Source organism: Calonectris borealis, chromosome 4 (genome assembly GCF_964195595.1).
Source record: "Calonectris borealis chromosome 4, bCalBor7.hap1.2, whole genome shotgun sequence".
In the NCBI taxonomy this organism is placed as follows: Eukaryota; Metazoa; Chordata; class Aves; order Procellariiformes; family Procellariidae; genus Calonectris; species Calonectris borealis.
Genome location: NC_134315.1, coordinates 82,012,980 through 82,036,141, shown reverse-complemented (window position 1 = coordinate 82,036,141; position 23,162 = coordinate 82,012,980). Strand labels below are relative to the sequence as shown.

General features: G+C 37.8%; 1 protein-coding gene across 4 annotated transcripts in view; it reads left to right on the top strand.

Moving 5' to 3' along the window:
• The window catches only part of ANK2 (ankyrin 2), a 347,335-nt gene that overhangs the window by 278,445 nt on the left and 45,728 nt on the right, over positions 1 to 23,162 (top strand). For 2 of the 4 annotated variants that reach the window (XM_075150301.1, XM_075150298.1), the window contains 6 exons: positions 4,073 to 4,175; positions 4,795 to 4,898; positions 16,759 to 16,983; positions 19,965 to 20,119; positions 21,083 to 21,294; positions 22,143 to 22,347. In XM_075150301.1, the coding sequence (XP_075006402.1) occupies positions 4,073 to 4,175; positions 4,795 to 4,898; positions 16,759 to 16,983; positions 19,965 to 20,119; positions 21,083 to 21,294; positions 22,143 to 22,347 (1,004 nt within the window). Of the gene's footprint in view, positions 1 to 4,072; positions 4,176 to 4,794; positions 4,899 to 8,452; positions 8,495 to 16,758; positions 16,984 to 18,662; positions 18,762 to 19,964; positions 20,120 to 21,082; positions 21,295 to 22,142; positions 22,348 to 23,162 lie in introns of all 4 variants that reach the window. The other 2 variants (XM_075150302.1, XM_075150300.1) reach the window with 2 other exon arrangements.

Sequence of the window (23,162 nt, the reverse complement as noted above, 5' to 3'; positions counted from 1 at the left end):
AGTCTTTGTTGGTTTTTAGACAGCTCCAGTGAATCCACTGAAAACAAAGTGACTGTGTGGCTTTTAAGTCTCAGAGGATGTTTATGAACTACATCAGAATGCTTAAAAATCAAAAGCTTTTATCATGTGCTTTCAATGGTAACAAAGTTTGTATTTTTTTTAATTTTAAGATGTTGTATAGAAATGATTGTGCAGGCAAATGTTAAGCCAGTTTCTCTTCCCATTTAGAATATTTTAGCTTTTAAATACTTTCGATGGATTTCAGTAGATTTTCACTGGCATGTAATTGATGTGTTTTATTTTGTGCTGTGTGAAAAGTATTTCACATCCTGTATCAAGCATGATTATATTGAAATGAAGCAAAATGATAAAGTGAGAAAGAATGAAAGAAAAAAGTACATCTTTCTAACTCCATGGTCTTCATTTTCTGTCACTGTCAAGTTACTGCTTGTAAGAATTCTCACAGAGACTGCTTCAATTATTTTGCTTTTGCTTTAATGTGTTTTTCATTGCATTATACTGACTTTAGTTTTTCAAGAAATTCAGTAAAGCAAAATAGTATTAGCAGTCTAGACTCATGTAATCTTATGCATTAAACAATTTGATTTAAAAACATATCTTTTTCTTTTGTAACCATCTTCTCTATTTATTTTATTTCTCTCTCCCCTTCATTCCTTTTTCATATGCTTTCATTAGCACCATGCCCAGGTAGGTATTACATAGCATGAAAACATGTTGTCCCTATATGCTTTTATGGCACCTGTCTCTGTTCATCCATTTTGGAGGCCTGCTGTATGCCGGGAAGTTGATTTGGAGAACTGAATGAACGATGCCGCTGCTGGAGATAGTTATAGTCTCAAATGAGTATGATATGTAGTGGTGAATACTGATTCAACAGTACTCTCTGTCTGGAAAGGTCACAGTATGACATCGCTACTGTCCCACCGAAACTTCCCCGATTCCTGTCAAGATACTGTTAGCAAGGATCAGGGAAGTCGCATTAGATCATGACAGCTGGTAGCTGTCCTTCTGTCACCGTGCTGCTGGGAAGGTTAGCCATTTTCCTTCTCTATGTGAATAAAAAATAAACAGAATAGGCTACACTAGCTGGATTCTCCCTCTAGATATTGAGAGCCACAACTGATTCGGGCCGTATCAGATCACCAGTATTTGAAAAGACTCCGTTTCATTGTAAGTCCCTTCCACCTTTCTGGTCTATGACAGGTGTGAGGAAGGCTTTCAGTCTTTAAATAGAGAAACGTCTTCAGGGCTGATTTATACCGTTTTCAATGGGACCAGGTTCTTTTCCCAGCTTCTGAAACAACGTATGTTTCCCACAACAACAGATACCCTCAACTGGACTAGAGGTTGCTAGAGCTCTGTCTAGGCTGGCAAGTGGATGTGTACTGCAACATGGTCTCCCAGTCATCCAGATTAGAAACTTGGCTAGAGTATGCTGCTCTTATTTTCTGGATACCGCCTGGGCTTTATTCAGGGCTTAGAAGAGGTGGATGATCCATGCCTGTGCATTACCTAACTCGGGCAAGACACACTCTTACGTTCAGGAGCTTTGTAGGATTCCTGGGTTCCACAGTTCAGTCTCTGGGGCTGAGTAGAGTGCTGTTAACCCCACTACCCCTGTGACTTAAGATTTATCATCCAGATTTGGAAAGAATCTGTATTTAGACATTAGTTTTGTCTCTGTGATTTAGGGTTTTATTTTTTTACAGGATTCCTGAAGACTTATTACAATAATAAACAGTAAGTTCTGTTCAGTGCCACTACGCTTCCGTAATTGGACTGTCGTTTCAGTCAGTACCTTTATTTCTAAGTCTCAGAAGCACAGAACATTAACTATTGGTTTGCTCTTCATTTAGCTGGTACAGCACACAGAAGAGGGGCAGTGTCATCTGAACATTAGTTTTGAAATTAAGTGTAGTAGGAAATTTAAACTTCTAATTTACTGCAGATCTCAGTCATGCTTGTACATACCTTGCCTGTAGATAAAGTCCAAACCCTCAATGTATTGGATATTTACTGGAGCTTACATACAGGTGCTACAGAGTGGATATGTACTGGGCTACTTGCAGGAGAATATGGGGACAAAATCACCGTACAGATAACCAGTCAAATCTAGTACATACTTCCTTTCATTCAGTATCTATCCAGGACATGACATTAGCTGAATAGCAGAACCTACAACTTGGATGGTGGACCTCTTATAAGCATTGCATGGTGCAGCAAAGCAGTTCTGAAAGTGTCAAACATTGAAATGAATAAAGGATAATGATGGCAAATGGGGTCTGCTACTGAGGCTTATTTTTCAACCAAAGAACAAATGTTCACTGAAGTACTCTTGTTACGAACAAGCAAGGTGTACTCTGCCTACCCAATTCACACTACAATGTTTAACCAAAACACTCTTCAGTCAAGATTCCCCTTCATAATTTTTTTCTGCAATGTTATATGCAGACAGTTAGGGTGAACTTTTGTCCCTATTGAAATTTTGTTCGTTGTTTTAATGGAATCAGAATTTTGTTCCAGAAATGCATCTTCTAATAGTACCAGCTTTATACGTCTCACCTCTTCCACTTGTCTGGGTGAAAGACGTTTCATGACATGCAAGAGAGATTATTTATTGTCAGTTTGTTTTTTTCTCAAGACTTTCCTAAGGCTGGTGCTTGTATAATACCTATCTTTGCTTTCAGTTTTGTACAATCTATCTAGTATGCTAAATAGGCCATTGGTATAAATTAACAATCAATAGTATTGATAATTCTTCAATGCCATATATTTCTAATAAAACTAAGATAACCATTTGCTTCTAAAAATGGATCAAAAAATTACTGAGTGAATGTAGCTATTGTCAAAAAAGGCTGACTGGTCTGAATCAGATGGTAAAATATGTTTTGCAACAAGATCTGCATTTAAAGCACTTGAATCTCGTGTCCATAATGTAAACATGACTTTTTTTATTGCTAACTGCTGAAAATGAATTATCCCTTAAAAATCTATGTATCCAGATAAATGGCCTATTGTTCTGATCCAGTGTGTTAGTCATTATGAGTACTACTCATGAATGTGTAAGCCATGAAAATAAAACTGCTTCCTTCAGTTATATGTACTACATTCCTCAAGGTACAGAACAACATCACAGAGTACACATGCAACTTTTGAAGGAGGTTGATCTGTTTTTAAAATTCACTATTGTAATACTGCTGCTAGTAAATATTTAAAGGACTAAACTAGTGGTAGCAGAAACCCCATTTACCTCAGTCTGTCCTTCTGTGGTGTCTTACTTGTCTTTTTTTGCTTTTTGCTAGTGGATACTGCAGTTACATTCGAGCCAGTGCTTGGAAGCAGCTTATTTACTGCCTTGCATCTCTCATTGCTACAGCAACCGGTTTTCTGTAGAGCTGTGTGTACTTACAAAGAAAACAGTGCTCTCGTTTGGACTGCCTCTGTAAAGATGCTGTTGGCACACAGAGGAATAATTTTGTTTTACACAGGAGCTTGTGGCTGGCCACAATTCACCTTGCTGTGTGTACCTTCCAGGGGACAATATCAAGCTTACTTATTTACAGTTGTAAGAGGAGAGAGTAAATCATAACAAAGCTTCAGAAAGAGTAATTTCAGCTTTTCTTCAGATGTTAGCATTCTGGTTTTCCATAGTGGTTTGCTTGTGTGACATAGCAGGAGAGAGAACTTCTCCAAAGAGCCTTACTTAAAAGAAATTCATACTTCCTATTATAAAGAAACTATCATGCCACAAAGCCAAGTATAAAGTATTTGTGAGTATAAAATAAACTGTCATCTAGATTCATCTCTAGGTTCTGCATTTGAAGCAAATAAGTCAGTCAAAAGACTTTGTGGCCCTTGGTCAGAAAGGTAGCATAACACAGATTTGTAAAGCTCTGTTTTTCCCCCCGTGACTATTATCTACTCCCCCTGGAAGCTGCATCATATTGCTAATAGCACGCTTTTTTCATTCTCCCACTCGATCTATCATGACACCTTTACAACATCATCTGTACTGCTGCTATATTGCTATGGCATCCCACCAACCTACCAGCCTGCGATCCTTCAGTTCAGACAGGTCCCACACATTGAGCCATGCCTCCTACCTGAGGGACAGTGCCATGATCGACGATACGGTTGTAATCCCCAGCCAGCAGGTAAGAAAATTCTCTTAAGTTCACTTACCGGTTGGATAAATACGGAAATATAAAAAGATTACAGTTTAGATTGTACTAATAATACCGTGTTGTGTATGCTGCTTTGTTTATTTTAATATAAATCTCTCTAATTTTCATTGATATTTAATGGCATATTATGCTGTGTAATATTAAACTCTATTCCAAAATAAATGGATAAACTGTGTGAATGTAGCACAGGGACTGTCTTTATAATGTTCTCCATTTTAACTGATTTTTGAATGATGCTAACAGCCATTGGGCTAAATATTCAGGTGATCTAATGAACTCAGGGCCATTGTCCTCAGAGATACTATCCTGAAGCATGCTTGTAGTTAAAAAAAAAAAAGATTTAGGAAATGGCACTTTGGTAAATCGCAGCATTCATTTCACTGGGACCACTAACATATGATTACTTTGAGCAAGTACAAAATGTTACAGTAAGGGGTTTCTAATATCTTAATGCTGTTATTACTCCTTTGTTTTCTTTTTTAAAAAAGTTTAAAAGCTTTGGGCATTACTGTGCAAAATACATCTTCTTATTGTTTGGTTGATTAATTGATTTTATTGTAGTAAAAAGGAGGGTTTTTTGCTTACCAAGGTAACAACTCTGGCCAAAGAAGCTGAAAGGAATTCATATCGCTTAAGCTGGGGCCCTGAAAACTTGGACAATGTGGCTCTTTCTTCCAGCCCTATTCATTCAGGGTGAGTGTATCAATTAGCATTGTACTAAAAAAAGAGAAACAGAATACCTGCAGTGGCAGCAGCTTCAACTAATACTCAACTAGGAGTTATATTTTAATTCATTGCCTCCTAGAGCTGTCAATAAATTGTTACCATCTCTTAAGCTCTGACAATCAAGCAAGCCTGAGTACCGAGACTATCCACTGAAATCACTGCAAGTCAGTGAGCTTTCAGTCAAGATCAAGAGGAATGAATCATTGACACGTACACACATTTGTGTGAATTATATGGAGAAATAAATACAGTGCCTTTTTAAAGTTAGTAATAATTGAGACCAAGGACCTAATCGCTCCAGATGATGAGAACTTTCTATGCCAGTGAAGTAGTTTAGGTAAGCACCAACTCTAGTGTTTGTCATGATTACTAAAAAAAGAAACGAAGGATGTTAAATTACATGAACAGTGTAATAGACAAGCAACCTAAACATCACATGCTTTACACGTATTCGGCTGCTATGTTCATGTATTCTCACAACTGACTGTTTGTAAGCATTTGCATTTAGGCAAGCTCATTGAAATGCAGTAAGACAGGTGAAAATGCAGGCCCAGCTAAATTCATACTTAGAAAGCTTATCCTGGTTGGCCTCAAAATCTGAGAGTGCATTTGTTTTAAGTGCTCTTACTTACTGTGTTTTAACTAATTTTGGTCTTTACACTGAATTCTACACTTGTGTCCTGCCGTCAGATTTGATGAGGCATGTGCAGATGAATTCATAAGAAACTGATGTCATGAAAAAGCATTTCATTTCTGTGGAGCTGCGTTGTATGCAGCATGGCTGGACAAAGAGAAAGATTTTTTTGTTAATCTCAAATGAGTTTGCAACAGTTTTACAGTCTGTATCTTTCAAAAAATCACACTGGAGTCCCATTTGGAATGCCAGGCAGTCCTGGTCTAGAGGAGGAACAATATTGTCATAACTGCGATTGCAGATTGACTGATTTGTGGCATATGAGAAGTTTGGTTTTTAGCTGGTAGCAGGGTATTTGGCTGTGATCAGTGTTGTTTGGATATGCTTTTCTGAGGTCTAAAACTAACAAATTAAATGAAAAATGTATACAGTATGTATGTGGTTTTATAATATCAGTATGTAAGCTTTAAAATTGTTTTGGTGGTTTTTTCTAACCCTAAATAGTTTACAGACTTTTTCCAAAGGATGCATTACTTTTCACTTTCAGAAAGGTAGGGCTTTCCAGTGATTGCAGAGGATGAACTACATACTTTCTAAAAGAGTGGCATTTATTTCTTGGATGTGCAATCATTTTGTGTTTTCCTTTTAAAAAATATTAGTGATATTTAGATCTTCTTGGATGACCAGGATGATAGTGGTAGGATAAGAATACCTGATTTTAATAGAAGGAACACTCTCTGCAGCCTTGTATGAAATAGTGACATTTAACGCGATGCAAATTACGTTCTGCTTTTTATACGTACCAACTAACTTGCCACTAAATGTTGTAATAAGAAACCAATAATAATGATTACTCAGCCTTTGGAAAAGACTGTACAACACTTCATTTTTATCTTGCTTAGATTTGTCCGAGTCATTAAGTTATCATAAACTGTTGCGGTGCATCTTGTTTACATCTCTTTTTTAGGAAAATACGTTGACTACTAGAGTTTAGCTTGTAAGACCTTATTTTAAAAGTGAAACAATTGTAGAAGTACTGTGTGCATGATTGTTGCATTCACTTAGCTCGAACAACAACAAATGTGTTTGTCATTTATACCCCTCTCGTCACCCACACCCTCCTTCGTACACAGACATACACTATTACTAGGTTCTTGTGAACTAGCAACACTGCTGACATTTCAGGTGCACGCATTGAAGGTAGTATATATCTGTCATGAAAGAAAACTCTTAGTGTTTGAAAAGAAATCCTATGTAAACATTGTTAGTGGCTCTAAGCAAGAGTATGGCCTTGGTTTTGCCCAAGACACTGGAAATGTATTGAATTCAGACCGTGTTTTTATAAAGTAACACATCAATAAAGTATTGGACAGTAATTTATTTGGCACAGATGATCTTAATTTTTTATTCTGTGCAATCTGAGAAAAAAATTACACTATTTGCTCCCTGCACTATTTCAGTGGCTAACCCCAAATTGGTTTTGGGTTCTTACTGATCTCCCATTGTAGGGAAGTGTTTCTGTGGATCACAGTGTAACACCCCCAAGCAAAAGGATAAATTTGTAGAGAACTGTTCTCTTGGTGTGGAATTTCCCAGGCATATATTTCAGCCTTCGCATAACTAACCAAAACTTCTCCTATGTCTGAAATTTCAGAAGGGGAAAATGTTTTAACCATCCATTTAAAATTTAAATGTAACTATTGTTTCAATATATTGATAATTTCATCAATAAGGAAAGAAAAGCAAGATCTTTGGTCAGAGGCTTTGGCAGCCATTTTTGAAAACAAGAATATCATTATCTCGTAAGAGGTAACACTCTTTTGGTGCTCACAATCTCAACATAAACATCTCCTGGTCATTTTACACAGCTAACAGTTTCTGAGTAGTTTCATACATTGGCTGAAGGAAAAAGTATAAATTCCTGCATTTAAACTTCCTTTCAGCAAATTGGATTTGCTTCTCCTGATAAAACTATATGATCTTACATATTGAGCAAAGTTAAGGATCTCTGGATATGCCAGAAAGTTTGGGTGCTAAATATCCAGTAAGATAGAGTTTTATCGCTTTGCTGGTAATATTAGGGAATATTATGTATAATTTCCTGTTGAAGCATTGTGAGAGACAGAACTAATGCCTACATAAACGCAAATGCATTTCACAGTTTTAATCTCATGCCTCACAGCATCCTATTGTGGAAGAACACATATATTTTCGTTAAGTTGGAAGGCAAAAAACCACTGAACTGAAAGATTTCTTTTCACTTGCAGCGTTTAGACACTGCTTAACAGTATCATATTCTTATGTCTCTATCACCCACAGTAGTTAAGTGTGAATGGTAAAGGTAAGGCTGACTGTAAGATTTTAAAGTATAAATTACATGCGAAATTATGTTGTTTTCATACCTGGGTTCTGGTGATACAGTGAAAAAAATTTCCACAATTTAGTTGTATAGATTATATTTCTAAGAATTCTACTGATAAATATCTAAAGGTATGATAGATAAGAAGAGAGGCAAATCTCAAATATTGTCAGGAACCTCGCACTGCGAGCAAGAGCTTTGAGTTCATGCTTTGATATTAACTTGCTTTTGTGTTCTAGAGCAAGATCTGTAGCAGCTCTGCAGTTTTTCCAATTCTGATTTGCTCACAGTAAAACTCCTTTTTAATGAAAGATACTGATTTCTTTTCTATAATTTGATTAAGAAGTCCCTATTTGGCTAATACAAGATCCAAGTGTATCAGTACTTGTATCTGACAAAATGAAACAGTTGGGATATTATTAGTGAATTTACCTTTCTGGAAGTTGTTGCTTCCATCAATGAAAAGGGAGAAGGACAAGGGAGTGGGCAGCTTGAACTGTGACAAATAATGTGAATTATCATTCTTAGCTGCATGTCTGCAAAAAAGGAGACTGGATCTTTGCTAACAAGGTAAACAAAATATATTTCAAGTGTTGTATTTTGAATCCATAATATTGTTTTCCCCAATGTGAGATTAATTTCCTGAAAATAGTTATGGAAACAGGACCTGGCAGCGACCAGCGGATAGTCATTTCTAAAATCTGAGAGTCTAAATGATTTCAAATTATACTGTAGCCTTTTTGACCTTTATTCAGAAAGTTACAATAAGGAAAAACAGCAGGTGTGTTTCATTAATAGCAAGTCACTGTTCATGTCAGTGGAAGAAAATGACAGTGGAGATATATATAACAAAAAGCGACATCAGAAAACTAACTGGCCATGTGACACATTACTAAAAGCCTAAACAGGTCAAGCTGAAAGTTTGAAATTTGTCATTCAGTAGTGCAGAACAAAAGGAGGACAAGAAACATGTTGAAATGGAAGAAAGTGGAGAATAGACTGTATTGATAGGAAATTTGAAGAAAAGAAAATCATGCTTTATTGTGTTAATAGAAAAACTGGCTGGAATTACCTTAGATACCTTACCCTTTGACATACCGTGGTCCAAATTTTAGACGTGGACACCTAAACCAAGCAGCATTTCCCCTAATCTGGTTCTGAAAGATTTACTGAGAATCTAACTGTACGCTTTAGGTATCTGACTTCCAGTTTGAGAACATGTGTAGAGAGACCAGATCACTCTAGCTTTACTGCTGTAGTAGTAGTACCCATTTGTAACCAAGGATGTAGGCTTATTTTCCATACTCACTCCTACCTTCTCACGTGTAATGAATATGCATATATATGTATATGTTCATGTGTTTAATTTAGAAATCTGTTTCATTTTTCCGATATTTCAGTATTTCATTTAACTCATTCTTTTTTTCCCTTTCTATTCCTTTTTGATGTTAAATCATCTATTCTATTGCAGATGCTCTTCTCCATGTCTTGATCATGACAACAGCAGGTGAACTTCTGCATAATTTCTTTCTTTAATACATTGCACTTCTCACCCACCCTATTTATCCTCCTCTCTTACCTCACTTCAGGATGCTTTAGTGTTTTGATAGTGCATGTTAGCCAAGAGAAAAAAAAAAATCTACTCTGACAAGCAGTAAGAGTTACACACGGCCCTGTTTCTCTTCTTATACAGTAGGTGTCCACTTTCTCCCATCTGCTATGCCCTCTATAAGAATAGAATACTGGACACGTAATAAGTCCACTGCAAAAAATCTTAACAAAGCTCCTTATACATTCCTAGATTGTTTTAACCTTTGATGTAATTAACAATGCATTTTCTCTGTTGGTGGCATGGTTTAATATTATGAAAAGGAAGGAACACCACCCCCCCCAAATAATCCACATAAACCATTGTAGGTAGGTTGAATTTCAACTGTTATATTACAAAGTGGGCCTTTTATCTCTCTTGTCTATATAAAGAATATTGCAGAGCCACCCCCTAGGACATATTTTCCAAATTGTGCCACCATATTGGAACTAGTAGAATAACAGCAGAGACCCAGTATATTTAATTTTTCATGCCACATGAATTTTTTGTGTGACCTCGGTTAATCAGTGGTTGAATCGCTGGCACATTGCATCCTGCACAGAACACCTGAAGTGGTACCTTCCCAAAGGAGATTATCTTCACTTGGCAAACAAAGTGTTTATTGGCACAATACCTCTTCATCTCCTTTAACGTAACCATAGAAAGGTGAAAATCTTCTTAAAATATTCAGCTGTGCAAAATTATTAAATGGCTAAATAAAAACCCAAACTACAAACCCGTATTTTTAGGTCATGTCACTCAATCTCTCTGTAATTGACTAATGCAGTGAAGAGAACGTTACCATAAGTAAATCCTGTAGTGGTTTCCTGTGTAGGATCATGTTTTTTGTCCTCCTGGAATGTGTCTTTTGCCTTGTTTATGTATGCCGTAGTTGCAGCCTGATGGAAAGCACACTGAAGTAGTTGAATGACTTGCTGTTGACTTCAGCGGGAGCTGGATCAAGGCCTTTTTTCTTAATTTCAGACTCTCTATCAGCTTTCCTTCTCCAGCTGAACACTTTACAATGGCTGAAGCACCCTGATTGTTTCTGCTTCTTCACACTGCGACTAACACTGAATGCTGCTATCTCCTTGTTTCCCAGTTTCTTTTAAAAATTAAGATAATGTACGCAGAAAAGTTCTTAAATGTGTCTACAATGGATGTGCTCTAGTTAGAGCTTTTTATTGTTTCCTGCTACCTGATGAGAGCATGTGTGCCTGCCTAGCTAGTTTGAAAGAATAATCATACCTGAACCGACCGTATGAAAGTGGTGGTGTATTGATTCTGCCTATTCTGGCTTTGTGTGTTCAAAGAACTATTGCCTGTTCTAGAAAGACACTTCACGATGCTAGGTTTGCATGGCTCTTCAAATGATTCTGCAGAATGAGGAGTGCGTTTGAGTGCCAACATGCTTGCATTCGCAGCCACCTGAAACTGTGACTCTTCCGCAAAGCTATTTACCTGACAGTGATTCTTCACAAATCACACAATAAGTATCTTCTTTCACCCCCCAGTGTTGACACATCCATTTTTTATTTTATTTGTTCATCCTGCTATTGTCTTTCAAGTGGGCATAGATATAGAATAAAACCAAGTTAATTCCATGTGAATAAAATCAGCAAAGGGAATAACTCAGGCTCAGATCTGAAATACAAATATTTCATGAAAATACACCACAACTTTTTGTCCTTGTAAGGTGGATAAATCCAATGCATATATATTGTCCGTGTTTTGTTCAAGTGGAGCCAATAGAAAACCCATTGCTCTTTGCTCTGCTCTCTGTAGAAGGCATGGAAACAGCCTGAAAGGTTTAGGGGCCTTTTATATATGTCCTCAACCAGAAGGATGCTGTAGCCAATGTTATTTGATATAGTTAACCTTTCATATGGCAAGTATGTAGTTTTTAATTGCTCTAAAATTAAAGAGAATAAAATGGCCTTTCTAATTTGAGTAAGTATTGCTAAATTAGAGGAGAATGGATGATGCTTGATCTAACTGCTAACCATGTGTTTAACAGAAGCACGCATAGACTCCCCTGCAGTCTATAACTTATTCCTAGAAAAGAATTGCTTTTTTTCTTTATTAAAAAAAAAAAAAACCAACGTGATCTCCCCTTCATTCTCTTTAAAAGAGAGGAGGCAATGATTTCCCAAAACCTAATTTATTTCATTGATTTGGCTATTATATTGGACTACCACCTTGCTAAGTCTCAGGAAAGCTCAGTGTCAATCCAATTTGCAATACACTCAGGGTCACATATTTGTGTCATGCATCATTTCTAACAGAACCTGTAAAACTGGCAGAAAATGAAACTTACTCAAAGGCTGTGGTAGTACTCGGAAAGATCGTCTCATTGTTGCCCTAGTCACCCTTGACATACAGATTTTGACTTTGCTGCTTTAACCCATAATCTGCTTTGATTTTGAATCATCGCTTAATTGAAATTTAGGTTCTTGCCATGGGTTGCCAAGATAAACTGAAGTCGGTGCTAAAGAAGGATGCTTCCCCTATATAGAGTTGTTATAGGAGGGACATTTAAAACATGTTCTGAAATAGACTTTTGCTGATGGAAAGCACATGTAATTTTCATGCGTTGATCAATTAGTTCAATTATTTTGGCCACCTTTTTTTTTAAATGGCTCACAAGAATGTTTTCCTATTTATCAGCTGTCCAAAAGTTTTCTCCTATTTATATTATTGTTTTCTCTCTCCTCAGCTTTACCTCATTTCTCCTCACCATAGTTAGTCCCTGCTAAGGGTTTCCATCCCCTATTATGGCATTTTTAACCCCTTCTGAAAATTGTAGCTATTTTATCTATATGGAGTTCCTGTAAGTTATTTTGGTTTCTTTTACATTTTCTTTAATTTTTAATATTATAATAAATTGTCATAGAAGCATGTAGGGAACATGTAGGATGCCTCCCTTCTTCTCCTCTTCTAGTGATAACCTGTAAGAGCTTTCTGATTCCCTTTAATCCGTTTTATTAACATTTTTTTTCTTCGTTTTTTTTTTTTCTCTTGAACTCTTCACAGCCATTTGTGTTTCTCTTTAATGAGCCCTCTCCTCTTCATTCTCTGTCCGTAGATGGTTGGTAGTGCTTGTAGTAGTGCTTCCTGCAACTGGAACATGGAGCAAGCTCTGAGTTTCCTCCTTAGCCCAGTCACTTTTTGCACCATCCAGTTAGCGTGAGCAGAGGGTGCCCGGTGCCCTTTGCAGAAGGAGGATCTTACGAAGTTTTAAGTCAGAGCAGGGAAGACCGATGCAAAGATTGAACGCGTACCTCTCAGGGATGGTAAAGCAAAGCACTGTCTCTCTGCATGCAATAAGAGAAGCACCTCTGCACCTAAGCTGCAGGGAGTATATATGATGTTAGGGTTCTTCATATGCTAGTATCATGTATTATTTTCTTTTTGACCATGGGGATTTATAATGAAAAGGTACCGCTTCCCAGAGTGATGGCTTAATCTGCCAGTTATTCCTGCTAGTTTTGTTTGTTCATTTGAGTACAATCTCTTCCTATCTCAGTCTTGTCACTTAACAACATCTGGTAGAAGAAACGTGAGGAGAGGAAAAATAACGTGGGGGGGGGGGCCAACAAAATAATTAATTTGCATTTTACATTTCCTTTATATTAGTCATACAATTTTTTCACTTTCCTAAATGCACATTTCAGAAAGCATGTTTTATGTCATGCATTAGTTTTCTATGAATTATTTGTACATTGATATACACAGTCCTTCAAAAGGGCAAAGCTTTTCCAGTCCTGGAACAGTAATGTCACCATCAGATGCCTTATTATGTAGTAAATAGGCAGAAAAAGAGGCTGCTATGATTCAGAAGATGCTTTGTTATGAATTATTTGCTTGAGTCTATTGCAAAATTATGTGAAATGTGCTGATTTAAAAAATAAAAAGAGATTAAAAGAAATTGGATTAAATAAGTGGATGAAAAAATGAATGTGGCAAAGGGTTGGGAAATAAACAGGGTGGTATGGTGAAAAAGAACGTATTTTTACATTCTGTGTCAGCTCTACAAGTCCTGCATCAGTGTACTGTCCTTTCAGACTTTCCTGCCGTGGCTCTGGAGCTGAGGAATTTTCCCCTTCAGTTTCTTTCTTTTGCACTAAATTCATGCTAGTTCTCCAAAATCTGTTTTCTGGAAATTTCATGGGTTTGCAAACCGGATCCTCCATAGTTAGTATGATAATTGGCACTAGGCTTTCTATGCTGTCCTCATCCTATTCTATGTTTGCCTGAATTTGCTGTCCAGCAGTTAAGGGTACTTGCAGTCTCGTGGGTGGTTTCAGACTCATCCAGAAGTCACAGAACCCTTCAGGAATCTCCCGTTTCATCTGAGGGTCTGTTTCAGTGATAAGGCACAAATCTATTTTTTGGTGTAAACTGTGGTGAACACTCCTGTTTGCCAGGTTGTGTCTCGTTATTTAGTAAATACATTAGATCTTCTTTACGATAGAAACAGCTGTTTATACAGTGAATAACAGTAATGTCCTACTGTTTTTATCCTAACCATGTTATCTTTGTGTCCACCTTCCAATGATACTTATCTTTGCCTGTTTTTCCACTCTTCGGAGCAATAGTTCGTTTCAGCGATAAATGACTGACAGACCTTGTGATAGATTCACTGAGAGACCTTGCTCTGACCCACCAGGCACATTCAGTAAACTTAAACTGAAAGAAGGAGTTGCAACTTTAAGGCCTGAACACACACAGCTATCCCTTTGCATCTCGAGTGCTTGCTAGAGACAAATGCCACACTTGTTTTTTAACTGACCTCTATTAGACCCCCAATTTTGCAGGTGTGGGAACACAGGGCTGTGACTGGGTGTGCGAGGTGAGATACCAGTTTGTTTCAGATGGTCAAAATCAAAGACTACTCCTGCTCCTTCAGCTTTTATATTGGTTCTACACCACAAGCTAGTTATCTTAATTGTGTCGTGTGCTTTTTGAGAAGGCACTACTATTTCAGCACTCTGCTTATCTTTTAGTTAGTCTGAACGAATTACTATACCGAGAAAGAGCACCATATTAAAAGCAACAGAACCCTCTATTGTGGTCAGAAGGGAGATTATTTGATTTGGACCCTTACTTTTTGTGTGTATGTATTCTTCTAGCTGTTAGCAGTGTTTTTGGCATTGCTGAGACACATGGGGAGATAAGCTAAGGAGGATATAAGACAGACAGATGACCCTAACACTAATATTTCAGTGATGGTTAGCGAAAGAAGGTGATCCTGTTGTTAAAGTATACAATCTTGAGTATTACGTCAATAATGTAAATAATTGAATCCTAAAAATTGTATTCATGACAGCTTACACAATGAAAAATGTGAATGCTAATTTAATTCAGTAAGTGCACTCATTAGCTTCTGGTAATTGCGGAGGTAGTATTTCTGTTGCTCATAGTATTAGCATCAAAATGTGAAACTCTTCTTCTAGCACTCCGTGTTATTAACTACCTCTAACGCACCCATTGTAATAGAGACTTGGACCGATTCTCTGAAACATAATTCAGAACCACTTTGATAACACTACTTCATACAGTTAAAGGAAAATTGCAATGCAAGCCATAGAGCATTATTGCAACAATTGAGCATTTAGTATCTCTTAAGCTCTTCTTTCACCTGTGCTTTAAAATGTATAAAGTCTGTGTTTTATGAAGGAAGCTCCCATTTTTCTAAATTAACCCCCAGAGAATCGAAGCTGTAAAATGTTTTCATTTTCTTTTTTTCCCCCTTGTTAAAACCACAGAAACACCAACCTCTAAGGAATGAGATAATGGTTGTACTACCCAGACTTTTACACTAAACAAAACCTAGAGGTATATGAATGGCAGTAGAATAGGAGACTGCATGTGTGAGAAAGACTGGCATCCGTGGTGCATGGTGTGCTTCTGACTGGCGCTTGTGGCTCCTTTCCATCATCCATTTTTCTGACTTGCACGGTGTGTCGAGTGTTGTGTTTTTACAGCATGTGGAATTACTTGTAGCTGTGTGGACAATGAACGGATGCAATGTTTGTTGCACAGAACGGTCAAGGGGGCAGTGGAAAAATACCTGTATTTGTTACTCATGTTATAAGGGCTTTTCTCTATTGCAGGTCCTTCAGTAGCATTTCTGCGACTCCCCATGTGATGATTCTATTTTAGTGGCTAGAAGTAGGCCTGATACCGTTCTGTCTCATCTACTTTTATTTTCACTTCCAGCAACCTAACATTCCCATCCCACATCAGGCATGATCCTAAGTCATAAACCAGTAAAAAAAATTGGAGTAGTTCTACACCTTTCCCAAGAATGTCCCCGATCTTTGTAACAAATCTGTCAAAATCTACCTGTTGGTTATGTATGGAACTATAAAAAGTTCAGCATAAAAGAAATTCCATGAAATGTTTTTCTCCCTTTTAAAGAAAAAGAAATAAATAAGATAATTTACCTTGTGCTAGAAGAGGGCTCCCTGTTAGATGGCTTTCTGCATCTGTAAGTTTTCCATTGGGACATTGTGTTGCTGTGCAAAGTAACACAGAAAACCAAAAATCCATAAATAAACCTCTAATACAGTGACTGTAGCTATTGTCATCTCACCAAAATCCAAAATTTGTCTTCAAACAATAATGACATGTTGGGTTTTTGATATAAATAGGTGCTAGCTCCACTGATACATTATGAATTGTATCCACACACTCCAGAAAAATTTGATTTTTTTTTAAATCCCAAACCATTTTTTGTTAGAAATTATAGTTTATCAAATAACTAGAAATTTATATAGATAACCTAAAAAAAACCCAACAACCCCTCCAATCAGAATTGGCTTTATATTCTTGAGTCATAAATAATTTTCTTCAATAAGATGTATTTGCTTGTCAAGTACTTAAAGAGTGCCAACCTTACAATATAGATGCTTGCAGGTACAGAGTAGTGATATTTGCACTTGAATTTGTCTCTGATAGGAACATACACATGTGCTCACATTTATCAGTGACTGCTGGTATTTTTACCAACAGCAGCACTGTAAAATAAGACTTTCTGTGAAGAACTCTTAGAGAGCAGTTGTCAGTTTAATTAATAAATGATCTTAGCATGATTTGGTGCTTCACATGGGAGAAAGGCTTTTTCTAACTGTACATCTTGAGAAAGAGCTTTATCTACATACGTAGTTAGTTGCGTATGTGGAACATAACCAAAGGAATTTCAGTATCTTCTGCATCTAATCTTTTTTCCCTGGTTTTTCAGCTTCCTAGTTAGTTTCATGGTGGATGCTCGTGGGGGTGCCATGAGAGGTTGCAGACATAACGGACTACGAATCATTATTCCTCCGCGGAAATGCACTGCTCCAACACGAGTGACTTGCCGGTTGGTGAAACGCCACAGACTGGCCACCATGCCTCCCATGGTGGAAGGTGAAGGTCTGGCCAGCCGCCTGATCGAAGTTGGACCTTCTGGCGCTCAGTTTCTTGGGTAAGGGGTGCCATATGGCCTCAAGGAAGATGTTCAGTCTATTTTTGTCTGTTTGCAAGTTGCACTGAAATGGTTCCTTTTTCAAGACTTGAACAGAAAAAGATCTTTGTAACGTATCGTAACAGACTGGTCGTGTGAAATACAAATCAGTTGTTAGTTAACAATTCACAAAGCTTTTATGCCTTTCCCTTTGAAAATGGATATTTTAACCACTAGCGCTAAGGTTAATGTGCTTCCTTGGATATAATTATTACTCAGTGTTGTGATATTATAGTGGGAAAAGACCCCTTTGCAGCCAGAAAAGGCAGTTCATACTCCATTTAAATAATCTACATATAAGGCACGAATAGCACAGCACTGATCTAAAGCCCAAATGTAAAGCCTGCTACGTATACAACACAAGTTACAGCTGCTTATTTTAGAGACTTGTGTTGTATTATCAGTAATTTGGACTATCAGGGAAGCACAGTGCCTTTGATTTTTCTGGGGTTGAAATTGCTAAATTAAGCAATAGGACAACCCTGGAATATTTTGGCCATTTCTTTTGTCCTATGCTGCAAAACCCATAGAAAGATCAGATTTGTGTCTGCTGCTGAGCTTGTTTTAGCAATTTTCAGCTTGAAAGCAGCAGTTATTCACACTTTTTTTATTTGTTCTCCCTATCAACTGTGGCATCCAAAAGTGGATGATTGAAGGAACCCCTTCTATTACAATAAATAGCTTTATTCAGAAATGGTAAAAAAAGTGACTCTGTGAACAGCCATAGTTTAAATCCACTTCCAAACAAATCAGTTGCTTTAAAATCCTATTATTACAGGCAGTCATCAGAGCCACTATCTTCGTTAGTGCTTTTTCTAAAAGACTGAGCTTAGGGAGAGAAAAAAATTGATTGGTAGTTTTTAACTGCCCACTGCTTTTATATGGAGTGTGAAAGGAGAACATACCCAAGACGTGTTTTGGCTACTTCACCGTTGCTCTGGTAAAAAAGCAAGAGCAGTTCTGAAACATAGCGAATGTGATGCTAAGAGCAAGCCAACCATTCCTTTTGACAGACAGGATACCTCTTTATATTACAAGTAACAGCAAACAAGCTGGCTAATCGGATGGTTTGTACCGCTTACTCTTTTCACATCTTGGTCACTTAAAGAGAAGCAGAAAGAAATCTAAAGAGCAGAAGAAGTATTGTGCTGTCACATTTAGTCTTCCCATTATCTTTGTCACATACGAATTGCCCTATAAGTATGTCTCCCATTTTCTTTTTAATGGTTTCTCTATCTAATGAGAATGTCTCACCTGAAAGACCAGGATATAGCACAGTTTTATTCATTCTCAGATCTTTGTGCCCTTCCTGCAAGCGTTTTTCTACATGTTGTACTGGCAGTGAAATCAGAAAATTACTGCACTGTTTGCAGAGATGCATTCTAAGGTCCAGTTCCTGTTCCCACTGAGTTCACTGCCAAAACTCCCATTGTCGTCCCATACGCAAGAAAAGATCCTAAATTAACGAAACTAATTTTGCTGATTTTGATCACCAAATTGTCATCGCTAGGACGGAACCTTATTCAGTGTACAGCCTAATTCCACTCTGTGGACCAGACAGTGGCACTGGCGTTCTGGCACAAAAAATACATAAAGTTTATTTATGTTCTTTCTTTCACTGCTGCTTTGGATGTACTCAGTAAACTTCATCTGCCTACGGCTCCTCCCCCACTTAATGAGGGAGAAAGCTTGGTCAGCCGAATCCTTCAGCTGGGGCCTCCTGGGACCAAATTCCTTGGGTAGGAGAGACTTGAAACAAATTGATGGATGCTGACCTTCCCATTCTTCTCCTCCTTCTGCAATATGATTTTTTTATGTCATTATGCCCATGATATTGTCCCTTTCTATCATTTGAAATTTTGTACACCTAACCCTTAGTGGACCATTTTTCAACCCTTGTGGTATGTGGTTTTGTTTTGGTGGTATGTTTGTATCTTTTTCTTAAAGTACTGTGGCCTTCATTTTTGTTTTGGCATGAAATCTTCCTAGTTATGTGCTTGATGTCTGTAGCAAAGCAACCTGGATTGGGACCAAAAAAAAGGAATCTACTGTAAATTTTAAGATGTTTTTTTGTATCAAGGACTGATGAATCAGTAAGTTATATGTTGGATACCACCAGTATAATGGAACACATGACATTTACTATGTACATGGTAACCTCTGTGAGACCTCTAATTACAGAAGTGTATATACAAATATATTTGTATTTTCTCTTATTTCTAAGAGTACGTATGTATATGTATATATAAATATAGATATATTATATGTACACGTGTTGTATATGTGTGTGTGTCTATATGTACACATACACTGATACATATATTGACATCTGCTTGTAAGGCAACAAGGCAAATTCTTATCTCCTATACTGAAACAGAAACCCAGATGATCTCCTCAGACCTCCTTTATCTCTCCCAGAGTGTAAATCAGGAATAAATTCATTGGAATATATAGAATTAGAATGAAGTAAAATTGGCACAGGACAGAGTTGCCCACTGATTGCAATGAAATTACTCTGATTTGCACTAGTATAAGTGAGATCAGAATTTGTCCCACTATTCGTATACGTTACAGTAGATTCTCTTTGAAATGAAGTTGCACAGGTTAACCCAGACAGTAGTGACACCTAAAATGCGCATGAGTTTTTTATCAATTTGCAAAACAATTACCAAATTTCTAGCTAAGCACTATTTTATCTTACCAAATATCATTCACACTGTGGAAAGAGGTGAATGCACTTTTTAATCTGTCCTGCAACATTTACTGGGTCCCTGTAAAAATCTAGTATGTGCTAGTGACCTACTAGTTTAGGATTATGCCAAAGTATTCCAGCGAAATAGGTAGAATTCCAGGTCACTTTGTAGCAGACTGAATGGAGTTGCTGTTAATCCTGTTTCTTCCTCTCTCCCGTGTGCATTTAATGCGCTGTGTTGCTGTGCCAGGCCTGTGATTGTGGAGATTCCCCATTTTGCTGCTCTGCGTGGGAAAGAGAGGGAGCTGGTGATCCTGCGCAGTGAGAACGGGGACAGCTGGAAGGAGCATTTCTGTGAATACACTGAGGATGAACTGAATGAAATCTTGAATGGGATGGATGAAGGTATCCAGTGTGACTTTTTTTTTTATTCTGCTCCTGCATTACTTCTGTAACTGGGGGTAATAGCTTTTTACCATTTGTTCTATTTAGCACCTCATGTTTGGTCCGCCCTAGAATTTCTGACACTACATTCTCCAGATACTTCATTTCAGTCACATTGGAGCATAATCACGTACAGGAGCCAGCAGAAGCACTGTGTACTTGTGTTTACTTCCCTTGCGTGGTCTGCTGAAGTAGTGGGACAAAACAAAATCTACCATCACGAAGTTGAGAATAGGTGCTAGACTTATGTTTTCTACTGCTCTTTTTCGTAGTGTTAAACAAAAAGCTTCCGTAGCGAACATCTTTCCAAAACAAGGCAATTATCATACTAATCCTTTCCAAGCAGCTATGTGTGTGGGAGGGAGTGTCAGTCATGGATACTCTTGCTTTTTGAGAGAACAAAATGGCCTTGGGCTGTCTAGGATCTGCGGAATTTGTTATTAATTTTGATGGCTTTAAAAAAAAAAAACACGTAAACGAGCCAACTCACACACTTAAAGCTGAACTCATACTTTGATACTTTTTTGATTTGGAGTTTAGTTTCCTTGATGCTACTCCAGGCCAGAGTGTAAACATGTGAAGTAGAAAGGGGCTTGGACCAACCCCTTTGCTTGTTTGCCTGCTGATTTTGGGGATGTTGTCATCCCCAAAAGTGTCGCCTCGGTAACCATTCACGATCCCATGATTTGCTGTCTTAAGCTCCCTTCAGTTAGTTGTTCAGTCTGTCTGTCTATTCCTTTCTGGATTTCTCTGTTTTAGCGGAACTTAAAATAGTGGGGTGTGTTTCCGTTTCTCCTTTGATTTCTAGACAAAATACTTTTGTAAGTTGCAGTTAAGCTGTGAAAAGCTTGAATGCATTTTGAAGTTCGTTGTATTGTTTCTACGAAACTCTTGTCTTCTGACCATCTTCTCTTCTGGCCTCAGTACTTGACACTCCAGAGGAGCTTGAGAAGAAACGTATCTGCCGCATCATCACCCGAGATTTCCCTCAGTACTTTGCAGTGGTATCCCGGATCAAACAGGACAGCAACCTTATCGGACCTGAGGGAGGTGTGCTGAGCAGCACTGTTGTACCACAAGTGCAGGCAGTCTTCCCAGAAGGGGCTCTAACCAAACGAATTCGCGTTGGCCTCCAGGTACAATGAAACAATTACAAGGCTTATCTTTATTTTTTTTTTTAGTGTAAAATCAACTTCTTTGAATGGAGAACCAGCATATTCAGCTTATCACGTTGTATGTTGTAGTCTAGAATGCTTCTAGTAAAATAATTAAAAAAAAAAAATCCATGCAAGAGTCAAAGCAAGTGGTAAAGCTTTACGTATTCCAGTTAATTCAGATTCCTGTCTGTTAACTGTCTATATGATCTTGGGAAAAGCACCTAATTTTGGTGGTGATGATGATATTAGCGTAGGTCATAGAACAATTTCTTAAATACTTCTTACGAAAGGCATCAGAGAAGTACAAAGTGCTGGAATAACTAGGTCAAATGTACAGATTCTCAGCGTGAAGTAAACCAGCCTAACAGTTCACTACTGAAGGAGGGGGAAGTCCCTCCCCTGCCTCCATCCCCTCCTCCTGCTGCGTGCATCCACAACTTACCTTGGCCAAGAGACTGTGCTTGTTGAAATCCCCTGTGAAAAGCTGAATAGCTTACTAAAATAGGTCAGAGCTTGTCCTAAGAAAAAAGAAAGGGTGACAAGGGAATCATTTGCTACTGGTTAAGTGAATTAAATTAATGCTGTAAAGGGTCTGACAAGCACCAAGGAAGGGGATAGGAAGAGAAGGAAGGCCTGGGAAAGTTGAAAAAGGGAGGTGTCCCCTTCTCACTGGCAGTCAGTTCTTCTGTCTGCAGATTTTCATGGGAAATTGTGCCATTTAGTGTAAAAACTTAAGGGTTTCGTGGCAATATACAGACCCAGTTCTTTACATACTCATTAAACTGTTTTCAAGTAACTATACTGCTATTGTCTTTTGCTTTGGAAAGGCTCAACCTATGCATACTGAACTTATAAAGAAGATTTTAGGCAACAAGGCTACCTTCAGTCCCATAGTCACCCTGGAGCCCAGGAGAAGGAAGTTCCATAAACCCATCACGATGACGATTCCCGTCCCCAAGGCCTCCACTGATGGGATCATGAATGGTTATGGAGGCGACACACCCACTTTAAGGTTACTATGCAGCATAACAGGTAGGATGCAAATACTAGAGCTTTTTATGTGCATCTTGAAATTGTCAGTTATCGTGGGCTGAATATGTTAAACTGATTATACACATGGAAAGCTTGGTGAAAACCTGACTGGGATGAAAGGCTGTGAAAATAAACTACTTTCCAAACAATTACTTTATAGCAGAAATAACATTTGGTGTTTGGACTAACAAGAGACGTGTGATATAATAATAGACTTCGGGTTTGGGTTTTTTTGCATTTTCCTTACAGTTTGTTTCTTGAGAACCAACATACCTCTGCCTAGCAGAGTAAGTGTAGTACAGACATGACGTTGCAGTATGCTTCAGAGGAAAATATTGGAATTAAACACTTTATACTTGCTATAACTCCAAAGTGATTAGCGTCTCATTCAGTCTCAGTTAAGAGGCAGAAATGAGCTGCTTGTATTTATTCTCTTTAGAAGTTAGCATCTTTCATAATTTTCAAACTGATTTCAAATACCAACCCAATGTAAGATGCATTACACACTGAGATGTGCCAATGAGTCATTCCGCAGAACAGGTGCTTTTACAATTTCTTGACACAAAGGTGTTAGGTAGCTGCTGAAATACCAGAAACAACATCTGGCCAACAAAGAAGTATTTGCATTTCCAAGAGAGTGAAACTATGTTTATTTAAATAGAGAAAAATGGTCTCCTCTTTGAGAGGAGGAATTTGAGTAAGTTTCTTGGAGGAACAGTAAATCTGCAAGGATCTTCTAGAAAACTTCAAAAGGGAAATCGGTTCCAAGAATCCTTCACCAAAAGGAGAAAGGAGCTATTTCTTGAAAACTAGTA